At 38.2% G+C, this 14,620-nt stretch overlaps 1 protein-coding gene across 1 annotated transcript in view; it reads left to right on the top strand.

Moving 5' to 3' along the window:
* The window catches only part of LOC126094274 (uncharacterized), a 285,093-nt gene that overhangs the window by 94,490 nt on the left and 175,983 nt on the right, over window positions 1-14,620 (top strand). The window contains exons 6-7 of the mRNA XM_049908787.1: window positions 2,319-2,523; window positions 9,108-9,339. Of these exons, the coding sequence (XP_049764744.1) occupies window positions 2,319-2,523; window positions 9,108-9,339 (437 nt within the window). The remainder of the gene's footprint in view (window positions 1-2,318; window positions 2,524-9,107; window positions 9,340-14,620) is intronic.

Genomic DNA, 14,620 nt, shown 5'->3' with positions numbered 1-14,620 from the left:
GTGACAGTCTATCCCCAATTCTTTTTAGTAGTGTTTAAAAGAAGAGACAACAGCTAGAATTTTGAACGAAAAACTCATTGAACTCAACAGCTCGCTTATAAAGTTAGGAAGAGGAAGCAAAAAGATCGATACCAACTGTCTTGCATTTGCAGATGATTTTGCGATACATTCCGAAAATGTGAATCTGCTATACTTTCCGAAAATGTGAATTTGCTATAACATAAATAAATCGCCTGGAAGAAGTAGCCAGCATAACTGACCTAAGAATTCCTGCAGAAAAAACGAAATTTTTAACAAACGTTAAGGATGCTCCTAAATTCCTGAAAACAGATATTGGCCAAATAGAGAGGGTAAAAAATTCAAATATCAAGGGGACATAATCCAAGAAAATGCTTTGCAAATATCTGCAATAGAGGAAAGGCTGCATTAAATGGGGAAAGCATATGGTATCACCAAAGACCTCTACAATAAAAAGTGCCTATCCAAAAATGCAAAAATAAGGCATTACAACACACGATGAAGCTGGAATGCCTATATGCAAGTGAGTACTGAGCATTAACCATACTAATTTAGATAAATTAGAAGTGCTGGACAGGTGAATTATAAGAACAATATTAGGGCCACAAATCACAGTAGAAGGTTGAAAACTATGAAGGAATGCTGAAATATAGCAAAATATAGAAAATATTTCTAATGTAATGAGAAAAAGAAGACTCATGTTTTTTGGACATTTATTTCAAGTGCAAGACAGTAGACCAATTAACAAGTTTTTCAAATATTTGTGGGGTAAGAAGTCCACAACAACATAAGTCAATGAAGTAAAATGTATCTAGAAAGAAACAATATAAAAAAGAAGACAAAAACAACAGAGAAACCTGTTGGGGAAAAAGCATTGAAAATGGAATGATTCCAAGGCAGGGTAGCCAAAAAGTCAGGTTCAAAATGGTCTGAAGACAGAAAGGTGAAAGTGCACTGGAAGAAAAGAAAAGAACGTAAAACGAAGAATTGAAAGTAGAACATGGGATGGCCTATTCACGGTAAAAGAAAGAAAGCCTATTTTCCATCTGACTGCTAGAACTGAAACATCTTAGTCAGGGTTAACAGCATACCAAGTAGTTGTCAAAATGAATATTGGGCTTTCAGAATTAGAACGCATTTCCTGGAAGATAAACAGAAAATGAACAGTTTGAAAAAAGAAGGGAAAGTTGGCAGACGTAAAGAGAGCCAGAAGCACTTGGCAGTGAGGACTTACTTTTAATCATGTTCAAAAGATTCATGTATTTTTCAATTAGGTCTCACTTTTGGTCTGTACAGTTTTCTATAGTTTTACTAGTAGGCCTAAATGGATTCCACCCTTGAAGTCCAATTTCAGATCTGTGAAATACGTACTATTACTGCTGAAATAACCTCTTCATTGGACTCAAAATTTTTGAAGCCACAAAAAGTTAAACAATTCATGTTTCAGATCCATAAGTTTTCACATTTTCATAACACATCCATGGATAGGTGTATTACTCTTATGACAAAAATATGTGGTTTTCTTTTGCAATCAAGAGCCCATCTGACATTGGTTTTAATTTAGTTGATCAGTAGACTTGCATAATATTGATCAATTATTGTTTTCTCCATTGCAAGCTAATCAATAAGAAGAATCCTTTTATATCCCAGGAAGTATTAGCCATAACTGTGGTGGTCTATTTTGAAGGAAACTACAACTTTGCACCCATTACTGTTTCATTCCTCATGTGATTATAGATTCAGCTATCAGTCTATTTCTCTCCTTTGACCAGTGTGCCTTTATTAAGGAGAACATCATCGCAGCATAATCTTTATGGGCTGGCAGTGCAAAGGAGAATTGAGCAATTGTAATTAATTCATTAAATTGTTCTTCACTACTACACAAATCAATGTACCGCCTCTATTTCTTTTGGCTTTATGCCCCTGATTATTTTATCATTTAGCATGTTGCACAACTAATGTAGAATTTAGATTTGTTCTTTACACTTGTAGAAGATGATTAATGAAGTGTTTGTATGCAGTGTTACACAGATAAATAAAATTTCTACTACTATGTTATCATTTGCTAATCTGTATCTTGTATATGTACATGTGGATGTGTTTTTCTCTTTCTGTGCAAATTAAAACAGTGCCTGTGATGAGAAACTTCATGTGACATTCAATCTTAAAGCTTTCATCACAACAAAACTTCTTAATTAAATGACTTTTTATTTGTTGGTTTATTTCTGCTGTAATAGAAATCACATTGTGAACATGGGAGAATTGTAAGCTAGCAAAGGCTGAGCTGTATCTGTTTCTAGTCTGTACAGATGATGGAGGTGCCAGTACTGAAGACATGGCTACATTCATTGGTGTTGGAAGCTCTAGTGTCTGCATTAGTGGATCCTAGCTCTCTAGAGCTCAATCTCTCTCCATCTAATGCACCACCACGTCCACCTGGTAGGGATGGAACAGAAGCTGCTCAGGCGAAAGGTGTGCTTACTGTCACAGTGTCAGTCTTATCAGGTCAGTGGACAATTCAGAGGGATGATGTTTCACATTTTTATATATAGACAAGTAATCTAATTGTGCATGACCTTCGAAAAATATGTCCCAAATCTATTGGTAAAATTTTATAGCTCAAGACATTAGCAAATAATAAAAAAATAATATAGAAGCCCACCATAATGACAAATGTGTTGTGTTACTACAATTAAGTGTATGATGAGTAAATAATCCTAAAAATTGAAACTTCCTGGCAGATTAAAATTGTGTGCCAGACCAGGATCAACCTGGAATCTTTGCCTTTCGTGAGCAACTGCTGTACTAATTGAGCTACCCAAGCACAACTCGCAACCCGCACTCACAGCTTTACTTCTTACAGTACCTCATCTCCTACCATCCAAATTTCACAGAAGTTCTCCTGCCTGCCATGTAGGACTAGCACTTGTGGTAGGAAGGACTTTGTGGGGACACAGCTTAGCTACAGCCATGAAATTAGGTTGTGAGTCAGGCTTGGATAGCACAATCGGTAGAGCACTTGCTCACAAAGCCAAATCTCTCAGCTTCAAATCCCAGTCTGCCACATGGTTTAAATCAGCCACTCTGCTGCAGAGTGGAAATTCGCCATGGGAACCAAAAGCTTGTAATATGAAGCTAAACTTTTATTAATATACGAGGGCCATTCAATAAGTAATGCAACACTTTTTTTTACTGGAAGCAGGTTGGTTTTATTCAGGATTTCAGTACACCATGTTATTCCCCAGTCTATGGCTACAAAACCATATTTTTCAACATAATCTCCATTCAAAGTGAGTGCCTTATACCCCAATGGGAGAGCCTTTATGCCCACATGGTACCACTCTATTGGTTGATGTCAGAGCCAATGTCTTGCTGCATTATAACCTCCTCAACATCCACCTACTACTTCCTGCAAAGTGCATCCTTCATTGGACCAACAGATGGAAGTCGAAAGATGTGAGACCCCGTCTGTAGGGTGGATGAGGTAGAATAGTGAAATGGTGTGTTTGAGCTCCACTTGGGTATGCAGAGCCATGTGAGGCATTGCAATATCACAGAAACGACAAATTCACTTGCATTTTTGCAGCAATGGACACACTGAAGTCATTTCTTCAATTTCCTGAGGTAGCGCAATACACTTCAGAGTTAATCATTGCACCATGATGGGGGACATTAAACAGAATAACCACTTTGGGGTCTCAGAAGACAGTTGCCATGACTTTACTGGCTGAGGATGTGGCTATTAACTTTTTCGACAGTGTGGCGTCACGCCATGGATTGCTGTTTTATTTCTGGTTCGAAGTGCTTAGTGTGTGTTTCATTTCCTATTACAGTGGTCAGCAAAAATTGTCATGTTGAGCCACATAACACACAAGTAATTCTGCACAGCTGGTTCCTCTAAGTTATTTATGGTGATTAGGAACCCAGCAGGCTCACACCTTTGAGTATCGGAACGGGTGGACGAGTGTGTCAGCAGTACCAACAGAGATATCCAGTTGAGCAGTGACATGTTGGGTTTTGATCCATCAGTCACCTTGAATGACAGTGTCCAGACATTCCAACACTGCAGGAGTCACAGGCATGTGCAGCCCACTGGCAAGTGGGAGATTGGACAGGTTTGCATGACCATGTTGCAATGAAGATAGAAGCCTCACTCAATGACTCACCATACATTCGTTCACTGCCAGGTTTCCGTACACATTTTACAAGCACCTATGAAAATCTGTGGTTTTCTGTTTTCCCACCAAAAGAAACTCAATGACAGCTTTCAGCTTGGAACACACCTCCATTATAGATGCTGGTTTGAAGGCTATGTATAGTGCTTTCACCTAACGGAACTTCGTGAAACTATAGGGGCTGAAGAAGGAATATTTCTTGATATCCCACAACAAATTCCACATTTTTTCAATTGAAATTGGCTGAAGGAAAGAAAAAGTTGCATTAGTTATTGAACGTGGCTCGTACTTATATAGGTATCTGTTCTGCTAAAATGTGTTGCCTTGTTCAATACATATTTCTCTTCTTATGTTTCTAAAACATTTAGGCTGAAAATAGTTAACTTTTTTTGTATCTGTATATATGGAGGACATAATAACATTCAGTGCTTAAAAGCACTGTGCATTCAGAAAGTCGCTGTGCACTGGACTGTGGATGTAGTTGATATTGGAAGTTCAAAACAAAGTTGACACAACTGTTTTTTCATGTATGTGTGATTTTTTTTAAATAATGGAAAATCCAGGATGGAATAATAAGAGAGTTATTTTTTTAATTCCTTCTGTCGCAAATTGTATTTCATAAATAGTCTTACAGTCAGGCTACAGAAATGTTTTTCTTTAAATCAACTTCAGCTGGGTTGAGTATGCTGTTAAAAAGATAATCACCCTTTGCACAATAATGGAATTTCACCAATGCAAAGCTTTTGATATGAATGAAATCCACTATTGAATTGTCTCTCTCTCTCTCTCTCTCTCTCTCTCTCTCTCTCTCTCTCTCCTCTCTTCTCTTCCCTTCCTAACTTTTTTTTTTCATGTGCCATAAACACACAAAACAATTTAGTAATACATTTCCTCAAATACTGTATCTCCTGTATCTCTCCACCTTGACAGTTGAGACTGTTATGAATCTGACATATTTACTTTGATATGTAAATGAAATCTGTTGGTTTCTTTTCAGATTTCGTCATATCTTCTATTACAGATATCAAGAAAAATGGAAGTATGCTTGAATCTTTATGTAGACCACGTTTATGTAGACCACGCTTTTGTCTTGAAGCTGAGTTTACAAATAAATGCACAGATGGACAAAAAAATCACTTGTCTTCCAGTCAAGCATACTGCTAAAGTAGTTCAGTTCCCAAGCATTTTGCAGTTGATTTCATACACTTCTGATTCTAAATAACTTTCATCTGTTGTACTGACAGATGGATGTGTTGTACCAGCTAATGTACACATATCGAGACCATTACTTCAAGATTCTGTTGAAGAATCGTGACTCTCATCACAGTCAGAGAGTTCAGTCTCACTGTACTTGAAATGTGAATCTCAAAGATTTCTTGGCTCTGCATGTTAACATGTCTGGAACGTGGAGGGTTCAGCAAGGCAGCACAGATTATCATGTCTAAAGCACCTGGATACAAGAAGCAGTGATGAACTTAAACATGTCTAGAGTAACTGAGTGGAAGCTGCACCATGTGTTAACATGTCTACTGCAGTCAAAGGGTCAAGTGATGAGCTTCGGATCTATGTGTACATCTTTATAGTTTCACTTTATGGGACACTATATTATTCAATCGTTTTTCAAATCTCTGTAGGTATACTTCCTCTGTGTCATGTGAATGTATCTAGTTTTGGGCTATCTCCTCTATAGTAAATAAATCTTACAGATAATTTGTCCAACCCTGACATTTATTATTTTTAATACTCAAGCTTCTAAAGATAAACTTAGTTTATGAGACATGGTCATGTTCTTCTGCACTTATAATGAAACTAGCATCTTGGCTACAAAATATTTATTGTAGTTGCTACTCACCACATAATGGAGATGCTGAGTCACAGGTAAGCACAACAAAAAGACTGCCAGAAAGTGAGCTTTTGGCCAGCAAGGCCTTTGGCAAAAATAGGCAACACACACACACACACACACACACACACACACACACACACGGTCACAGTCTCTGGCAGCTGAAGCCAGACTGTGAGCAACAGTGCATGATGGGAGGGGCAAACGGTTGGGGGTACATTACATTCTCCGCCAGGCTTCGACTACCTCCTGTCATGTCCAGAAATGAGAAATATCCTACCCCCACTATCCTTCCCACACTTCCCACCATGGTTTTCCGCCGCCCACCAAACATACACAATATCCTCACCCGTCCCTACGCAACCCCTGCTCCCAACCTCTTGCCTCTCATCTCATATCCCTATAATAGACCTAGATGTGAGACCTGACCCATACATCCTCTCACCACCACCTACACCAGTCCAGTCACAAATATCACCTATCCCATCAAAGGCAAGGCTACCGGGGATAAGTCATGTGATCTACAAGCTAAGCTGCAACCACTTTGATGCTTTCTATGTGAGCATGACAGCTGTCAGCTGCATGAATGGCCACTGACTAACTGTGACCAAGAAACAGATGGACCATCCTGTTGCTGAGCATGCTGTCCAACACAGCGTTGTTCATTTCAATGACTGCTTCACAGCCTGTGCCATCTTGATTCTTCTCAACAACACCAGCCTTTCTGAATTACGCAGATGCGAACTCTCCCTGCAATATATCCTATATTCCCGTAACTCTCCTGGCCTCAACCTTTATTAGTCATTGCCCCAGCCCCTTCCCTGTTCCCAGCCCAGCACTACACTGCCCTCTATTCCACCAATGCACCCAGTCTTTTTACTTCTCTCTTTTTCTACTACCCCTTTCCCCCGCCCTCCGTTCTGGGTACACTTAGCTGCCCTACCCTCTCTCCACTTTGTCCCTGCTCACTGCCATAAGCAGCATTTTACTATCCCCCACCCATACGCTGCTATCCCTCCTCCTCCTCACCCCAGCATCCTCTTTACCCCTACTACCCAGTTGCCTCTCCCATCATGCACTGCTGCTCACAGTCTGGCTTCTGCTGCCAGATACTGTGATCATGTATGCATGTGTTGTGTCAGCATGTGTGTGTGTATGTGTGTGTGTGTCTGTGTGTATGTGTGTGGGTGTGTGTGTGTGTCATCTATTTTCGACAAAGGTGTTATTTGCCGAAAGTCCTCTTTTTGTTGTGCCGATCTGTGACTCAGCATCTCCGCTATATGATGAGCAGCAACTATCCTTTTCATGATATGTTACATTCCATCCTGGATTTTCCACTTTTTGATTCTCCCGACAATTCATTCTTAATTCGAGTTGTCTCAACAGAGAAAATAATGAAGACTGACATTAATCTACACTGTTGAGCCAAATCATTACCACCTGCTTTATAGCTTGTTTGTCTGTCTTTGGAATGAAATACATCAATGATTTTGCATATCAGGGATCCAACAGTTTGTTCATAGTTTTGTGAGGGTATGTGGCATTAATTGCCTGTGCACATGTCATTTAATTCATGTAAATAATGGGCCACTGATTTGCGTATGCGGTGCTGGTGCCCGATAGCAACCCAGATGGGTTCCACAGGAACATCCAGTGGAATTGGTCACCAAGACATCAACGTGAGTTCCCTATAATGCTCCTCAAACCACTGTAGTGCAACTCTGGCTTCGTGACACAGATAATTATTCTGCTGAAAAATGACATCGCCATCAGGTAAGACATCAAGCATGAAGGGATGCAAGTGGTCTGCAGTTGTCTTTGATTACTACCACAGGTCCCACACAAGCACAGGAGATTGTCTCCCCTAGTATAATACAGCTCCCACCAGCCTGCATCCATGGTGCACTGCATGTTTCGAGTCATCATTCACCTCATTGTTGGCATTTGTGGAGATGCCCAGCGACCTAGTGTAGCAAATATGTGAATTATCCAAAGAGCCGACACATTTCCGTGGATTGGCGGTCAAATCCCGATGGTCCCGTACCTACTGCAATCATAATTGATGATGTCATAAGCTCGACATATGAGCATGTAGGGGTGGTCTGCCTACATAGCTCCATGTTCAACAATGTATGATAAAAGATGTGCACCAAAACACTTATGTCTGCACTAGCATTGTGCTCTTTCAGCAGAGATGCCATAGATCACCGCTATTCAGCTTTACAGAGCACACAAGTCTCCAAATCCCACTTTCTGTGAAGAGTCATGGACATCCAACCATTTAGCACCTAGTGGTAGTTGTACTCTCTCTCTACTTCTTTCCATAGGTGCTTATAACAATAGCATGTGAACGTTCGACAAACTCTACCATTTTCGAGATACTAGTTCCCAGACTCTGCGTAATAATGATCTGACCTGTGTCAGAGTCGCTTATCTCAATGTATTTCCCCATTTGCAGCCCATATTTTCACTAAGGTGATCACCTGTCTATGTCTGCTCCACTTACATACTTTTGTTACTGTGTCATGTGCCTGCGACATCACCAGGTGACATCCAACATTGCGGTGGGCAGTGGTCATAATTTTTTGGCTTATCAGTGTAATTCTCTTCCATTGCATATGGCACATTCCTTTTTACTAACCTAATATGAATATTTCAAGAGAAACATGTTACATTCTATCACTTATTAAACCATGTGCAGTATTAGAGGAATTTAGTGTTATATAGAGGTACATTGACAGTTCTTCTTTTTATGTGCTAACAACAAATGACATAGGAAGGGGGTTGAAAGGATACCAGTTGCTAAAGCCTCTGTTCTTCAGAGAGCAGCAGATAAAGATGCAGATATAGAAATAACATGTCTATAGCTTTTGTGCAACAGTTATTTTTGCTGAGTTGAAGACCAGTATTTCATACTTTATGTAATTCTTTTGCTTTCATAAAATAATTTTTTCCATGACTTCATTTACTTGTAGTGAACTATAAACACAAAATATTAATATATTGATATTGATGTGATCAGTATACAGATGGGAATCAGAATGTCTAGTAACTTTAATTTTTTTCTGTAGGTGCCCAGCAGTGGGAAGACAGCAATGCTCCTCGATGGCTAGTTCTTTCACTAGGCGGCCAACGGAGGCGCGTACTCCTGGGCACAGAACCCTGTTGTTGCTCATTCCTTGTAGGTTCTCTGCAACAAGACATTCTGCTTGTGAAAGTTAAGTCTAAAAAGCTTATCAATACAGTTACAATCATGCAGTCTGAGCTCCCATTGGCCAACCTCAACCTGGAAAATTTAACTATGTAAGTTTCATACCTGAACTTGAAAAATTACTGTTTTATAGCAGAGCCTACATTATATGCTATTGTAATTGCTACCTTCTCCATGTGTCAGTGAGAAAAAAAAGAAAAAACAATGTACAGGGAAATAAAATACTCAAAATTTTGGATGAAAACAACCACAAAAGAAACAACATACTTGCATGCAAGAATTTATTTTTCTGTCAGATAGAAACAAAGTTTATGGTCACTTGTAGAGGCAGTGACCCTGTAGACCAGTGGAACAAACAGGCCATTCTGTGTAGCCTAAAATGACAGGAGGGTTCACATGGTCAGCAGATGACCAGAAGCCAAGTCCAGAATACAGTGAAGGTTGTCATAAAGTGTGATAAATCCATCCAATGAGTAATCCAAATCAGGAACATTAAACAGTCACGATAAATCAGTCGGCATGGGATGCTACCTTTGCCTTTGTAGAATGCAAGAAAGTAAATGCTGTTCTGTTGGGAGCAGCATTTACTTATAGTATTGTGCCAGTGGCCACACCCACCTCGTGTCAGTTGTGCCCTCCACAGCTAGTGGCTGGACGGCCCCAGTATCTCTGACTGCATGTCCATGTCAGTCTTTGGGCTGTGTGGAGAATCTGAATTGCTATCAGACACTTGTCCTCTGTGATAGATTTGTATTTTATTCCCTGCATGGCATTGTGCAGTGTTTATTGACACAGCAAAAGAACAGATAACACATACAAATAAATGCAAAATTCGAAGGTTGGCACAAAATGTGGTCCACAAGGTTTCCACTCCTGTCAATCACAGGTCAGATTTATTTGTGGGGTGGCGGTGCCATCTTTCTACGAGAGCCTGAAACTATTTTTGCAATCAGACAGAAAGTGATGGAGAATATGCTGACCATAATTTCCAGTCTGCAAGTCTACATTCTTCTTTTTCTCACTGAAAGAAATGGTTCTACTCTCTGTTTACTCAACAGGATCAGGAACTATGACTATAAATGAAAGTTTATATATTTGTTAAACTTTCACATGCACAAAATAGTAATATTCCTGATAATAATAATAATAATAACAATGTCTCTATCAGAAACAACACTATGAGCAGTTTAGAGGTGACCTCTATGGTAACTTCCCATTAAATGTTCATTCACCCTGACTTCTGATAATCTAAAGTTAATTGCTCACCACAAAAGTGGAAAATAATCTCACATTATAAGTGGCACACAAACAGTTACTTCCACAAAATCTAAGCGATCCAGGATGGTGTATTGTCGTCGCGATTTCACTTTCTATTTATACCAATGCGTTTATTTGCAGCCGGGCTGTGATGTCACCTGCGACAGCGCGTAAGCTGGTGTTTGACTGACACAGACTTTATGGTAGTTGGGTGCAAAGTGAAGTCTCATCACTGCCTCTCAGGCCATATTTATATATGGGCGCAGCAGACGGCCAAAGGAAACACTTGCCATCATCCGCTCTATCCCCAAGTAGCAGCATCTAAATGGCTGCTCTCTTGGACGCCTGTCATTTCATAATTCAGTTATGAATCAATTTACAATCTTCGTAATTTTTGTATGAGTGGAGTTAAGTTGGCTTTAATCACAGAAAAGCTTTAGCTCACCTGCTATAAACTTTGCTGTCTAGAATTTTTAGAATGGAACTGACAATAGAACATGACCTTTGAACTACCTCTTTAAGAGACCTTTGTATTGATTGCTATTTGCATCAAAGTCTTGAAACTTGTTATAGCTCTATTATTTAATGGGCTTAATCATGTGCTATAATCAGAACTTTCTAGCATTAAGATTACTGATAGTTAATATCTACTACAAATAGGGACATTTGTTCCACACTTAGTTTTCAGTAAATTATTCAAAAAGTATTAGAGGTAGCCCAGTGGAGTCACATAGTTAAGGTTTTGATATCAAACTGACACTTCATACCAATTTTCATCCTTCTAAATCTAATATTTAGCACCTCCTCCTCCTCCTCCTCCTCCTTCTTTTTTTTTTTTTTTTTTTTTTTTTTTTTTTTTTTTTTTTTTTTTTTTTTTTTTTTAAGAACACACGAATTTTGACCAAAATATTATTCCAATCATATTGAGAGTTGTAACGGTTGATTCTGACGTACATTTGCACATTCTGACCAACTTTTGTCTTTCTGGCTTTATTATTTAGTGCCACTTGCTTTATTTAAGGATACAGGGTACTTATAAATGGTGGAAAAATCGGAATTTTTTTATGACTCAGTTAAATTCTATAGTCCTTCCTGATTACTTTGATATATAGATTATAGGGTTTCAAATGAAAAATGACCTATATATATACCAAATTTTAAAGTTATGGTCATGTATACTGCCACACCCCCTTTATTTTTGTTACAGAAACCAGTATAATTTCGAAAAGAACTGTGAACTTTCTGTTTCCAGCAATTGTACATATGATACATTGTATATGTTGGTAACAGTGCAGGTTTCTAGTGTCTGTAAATGATTATCTTTGCTAGTATTTACTTTTGTTTCACTGAAGCAGTTTGTTCACTTGTTACTGAATGTTTGTTGCCCAAGTGCTACATATGTTTGTGGAAATACATATCTTTTAGTGTGCAATAAATATGAACATCAAGAAATTCAATAAAAGGAAATTTCGTGGTAACAAGTTCACAAACAAAGCAAGCCACACTGTTGAAAGTAACCTATGTATCACTTCTTCAGGGAAGAAACTCCCACATGGCACACCTCCTGGTGATTCAAATTTTTGTGTCAACAATGATGCTGTTTGTAGTGGATTTGTTTTTGTTGTTGTGGGAATCTTATCTTCTTTGATAAAGAAAGTGGTGAAATGTAAACAATGTGTGATGGTGTAGGCTGTCTGGAAATAACTGAACAACAAAGTAGCAGGAAGGGTTTAGTGTCAAAATTAGTTATTCTGTGTAGATCTTGCAATAAATCTACCTCGAAAATGACTTCAGACATTGTGCATAATTCATATGATGTTAATTTGAAGTTAGTGTATGCAATACATGCAATAGGAAAAGGAAAAAAGGGCAGCTCAAACGTTTTGTGGTTTGATGGACCTTGCTCCTCCTCCCAGTAGGTTCAGCAAGTACATACAAATACTTTTAGGTGCCTTGACCGTTGTGTCTAAAGGTTCTAGGAAACGTGCAGTAGAAGAAACTGTAAATATTAGTGGAGCGTGCAGTAGAAGAAACTGTAAATATTAGTGGAATCAGGGACATTGCTGTTGCACTTGATGGGACATGGCAATGCTGAGGACATCGTTCCTTGAATGGTGTTGTAAGTGCTACATCTCTGGAGAATGGAAAAGTGGTTGATGTTGAGTGCTTATCTAAGTACTGCCACATCTGCCATTGTAGCACTGAAGGACATAATGAACATTAGTGTTCTAAGAATTTTGATGGTTACAGTGGAGGTATGGAGTGTGGTGGAGCTCTAAAAATATTTCAGAGGTCTGTGCCCGTTTATAACATTAGACATACAAAGTACTTAGGCGTTGGGGGCTCTAAAGCATTCAATAAAATTAATGAGTTCTGTGTTTATGGTGATACCTTGGTAACAAAACTGGAGTGTTATTGACATTGCAAAAGAGAATGGATGCTAAATTGAGGAAGCTACAAAGAAAAATGAAAGGAAAATTGCTATCTGATGGAAAATCTCGGTCTGTCCAAGGAAGATTGACAGAAACTAAAACAGACCTTCTTCAGAGTTATTATGGACTGGAAATTAGATGAACTGCACCTCTGAATGATGTTACAGCAATGAGAAAAGCTGAATGGGCCACCTACTTTCATAATTTATCCACAGATGACCACCCTGTTCATGGACTTTGTCCTAAAGGAGCAGATTCTTGGTGTGGTTGCCAAAAAGCAAAAGAAAGTGGTCAAACATACCATCATAAGCATTCTCTTCCTGGGTCTGTTATGAATGAAATAAAACCAATTTTTAGAGACCTGAGTGACACGGTCTTGTTTAGTAGGTGTGTTCATGGGGGCACTCAGAATACTAATGAAGGTTTCAACCATTATGTATGGGAAAGATTACCCAAGAATGCTTTTGTAGGACTAAATACATTAAAAGTTGGCATACTAGATGCAGTGACATGTTTTGCTGATGGAGTGACAGGAAGATTGGAAGTCTTGAGAAATTTAGGCATAAAATGGGCTCTAATATGGAAGACCAATTGCTTGCATGTGACAAACAACGGGTGCATGAAGCCGAAAGATTTGCTCTTCAAGTTACCAAAGAAGCAAGAAGTGCTAAAAGGAATGTCAGTAGGAAGATTAAAGATGAAAAAATGCTGCAGGATAAAGCCTATGCTTCAGGAATGTTCTGAGGCACAGTTTAATTGCACTCATATTTTCATTCGCAATTTCCTGCAAGTTGTATTTTTCAGAATTCAGGTACAAATATTTCCTAAAGTTTATTATCCATTGCTCTAATTTTTTTCTGTAACTTGCAATAGCCGATACTTATATAGTAAACCTAAGCTTTATTTCAGTATCAACTAAATTATAGAAAAAAATAACATTTCATTAGGAAAAAAAGTATAAAAATCAAAATTTAAGATGTGATATATTTTTATCCTTGTTATATTAATATATATAATAGGTGGAATTAAATATGTCTAATACCTTAGCCATCATGAAACCTTAGCCATCAAGAAACAGGTGTTGAGTTTTACATAATACTGATCCGGACAAGTACCCTGTATCCTTAAAATTATGTATTTAGGGAACCATATTTATCTGATCACTATGAGACTTAACAATTTAAACATTAATGTATCGAAGCGTATGTTGATAAAGCTTGGAAAAGCAACTTTAATTTCTAATTTCATCCTTAGATTATGGCATAATACTTAGTATGCTACGCACAGGCATGTTATGATGATATGGTGCTTGTAGCAGTGAAGGGGGTAAGTCCCGGCACTGTTGCTCACCTCTATATCTTTCAAATATTACAATGCTTATTTCGCCACATCACCACGTATTTATTTTTGAACAAAATTAAATATTAGAAATAAGGGACGTTGCTATAGCTGACCTCTTGTAAATGAAATTGATTTCAGCAAAATTCCATAATACTACACTATTAACCACATATGACATAATGAATTTTTACAAATCATATACATAAATTACATAAAAAGATAAAATAAAATTTTTGATTACTACAAAGTTACTTTTTTATATACTTTTTTCAGTCTTTACCTGAAGGAGAAATACACAAAATTTTTCACTTTTCAGTGGTCATTTATTTAATCACACCAGTAT

The sequence above is a fragment of the Schistocerca cancellata genome, chromosome 1 (genome assembly GCF_023864275.1).
Source record: "Schistocerca cancellata isolate TAMUIC-IGC-003103 chromosome 1, iqSchCanc2.1, whole genome shotgun sequence".
NCBI classification, from domain to species: Eukaryota; Metazoa; Arthropoda; class Insecta; order Orthoptera; family Acrididae; genus Schistocerca; species Schistocerca cancellata.
The sequence above is the reverse complement of the archived record's forward strand: the minus strand, read 5'-3'. Positions and strand labels throughout refer to the sequence as shown.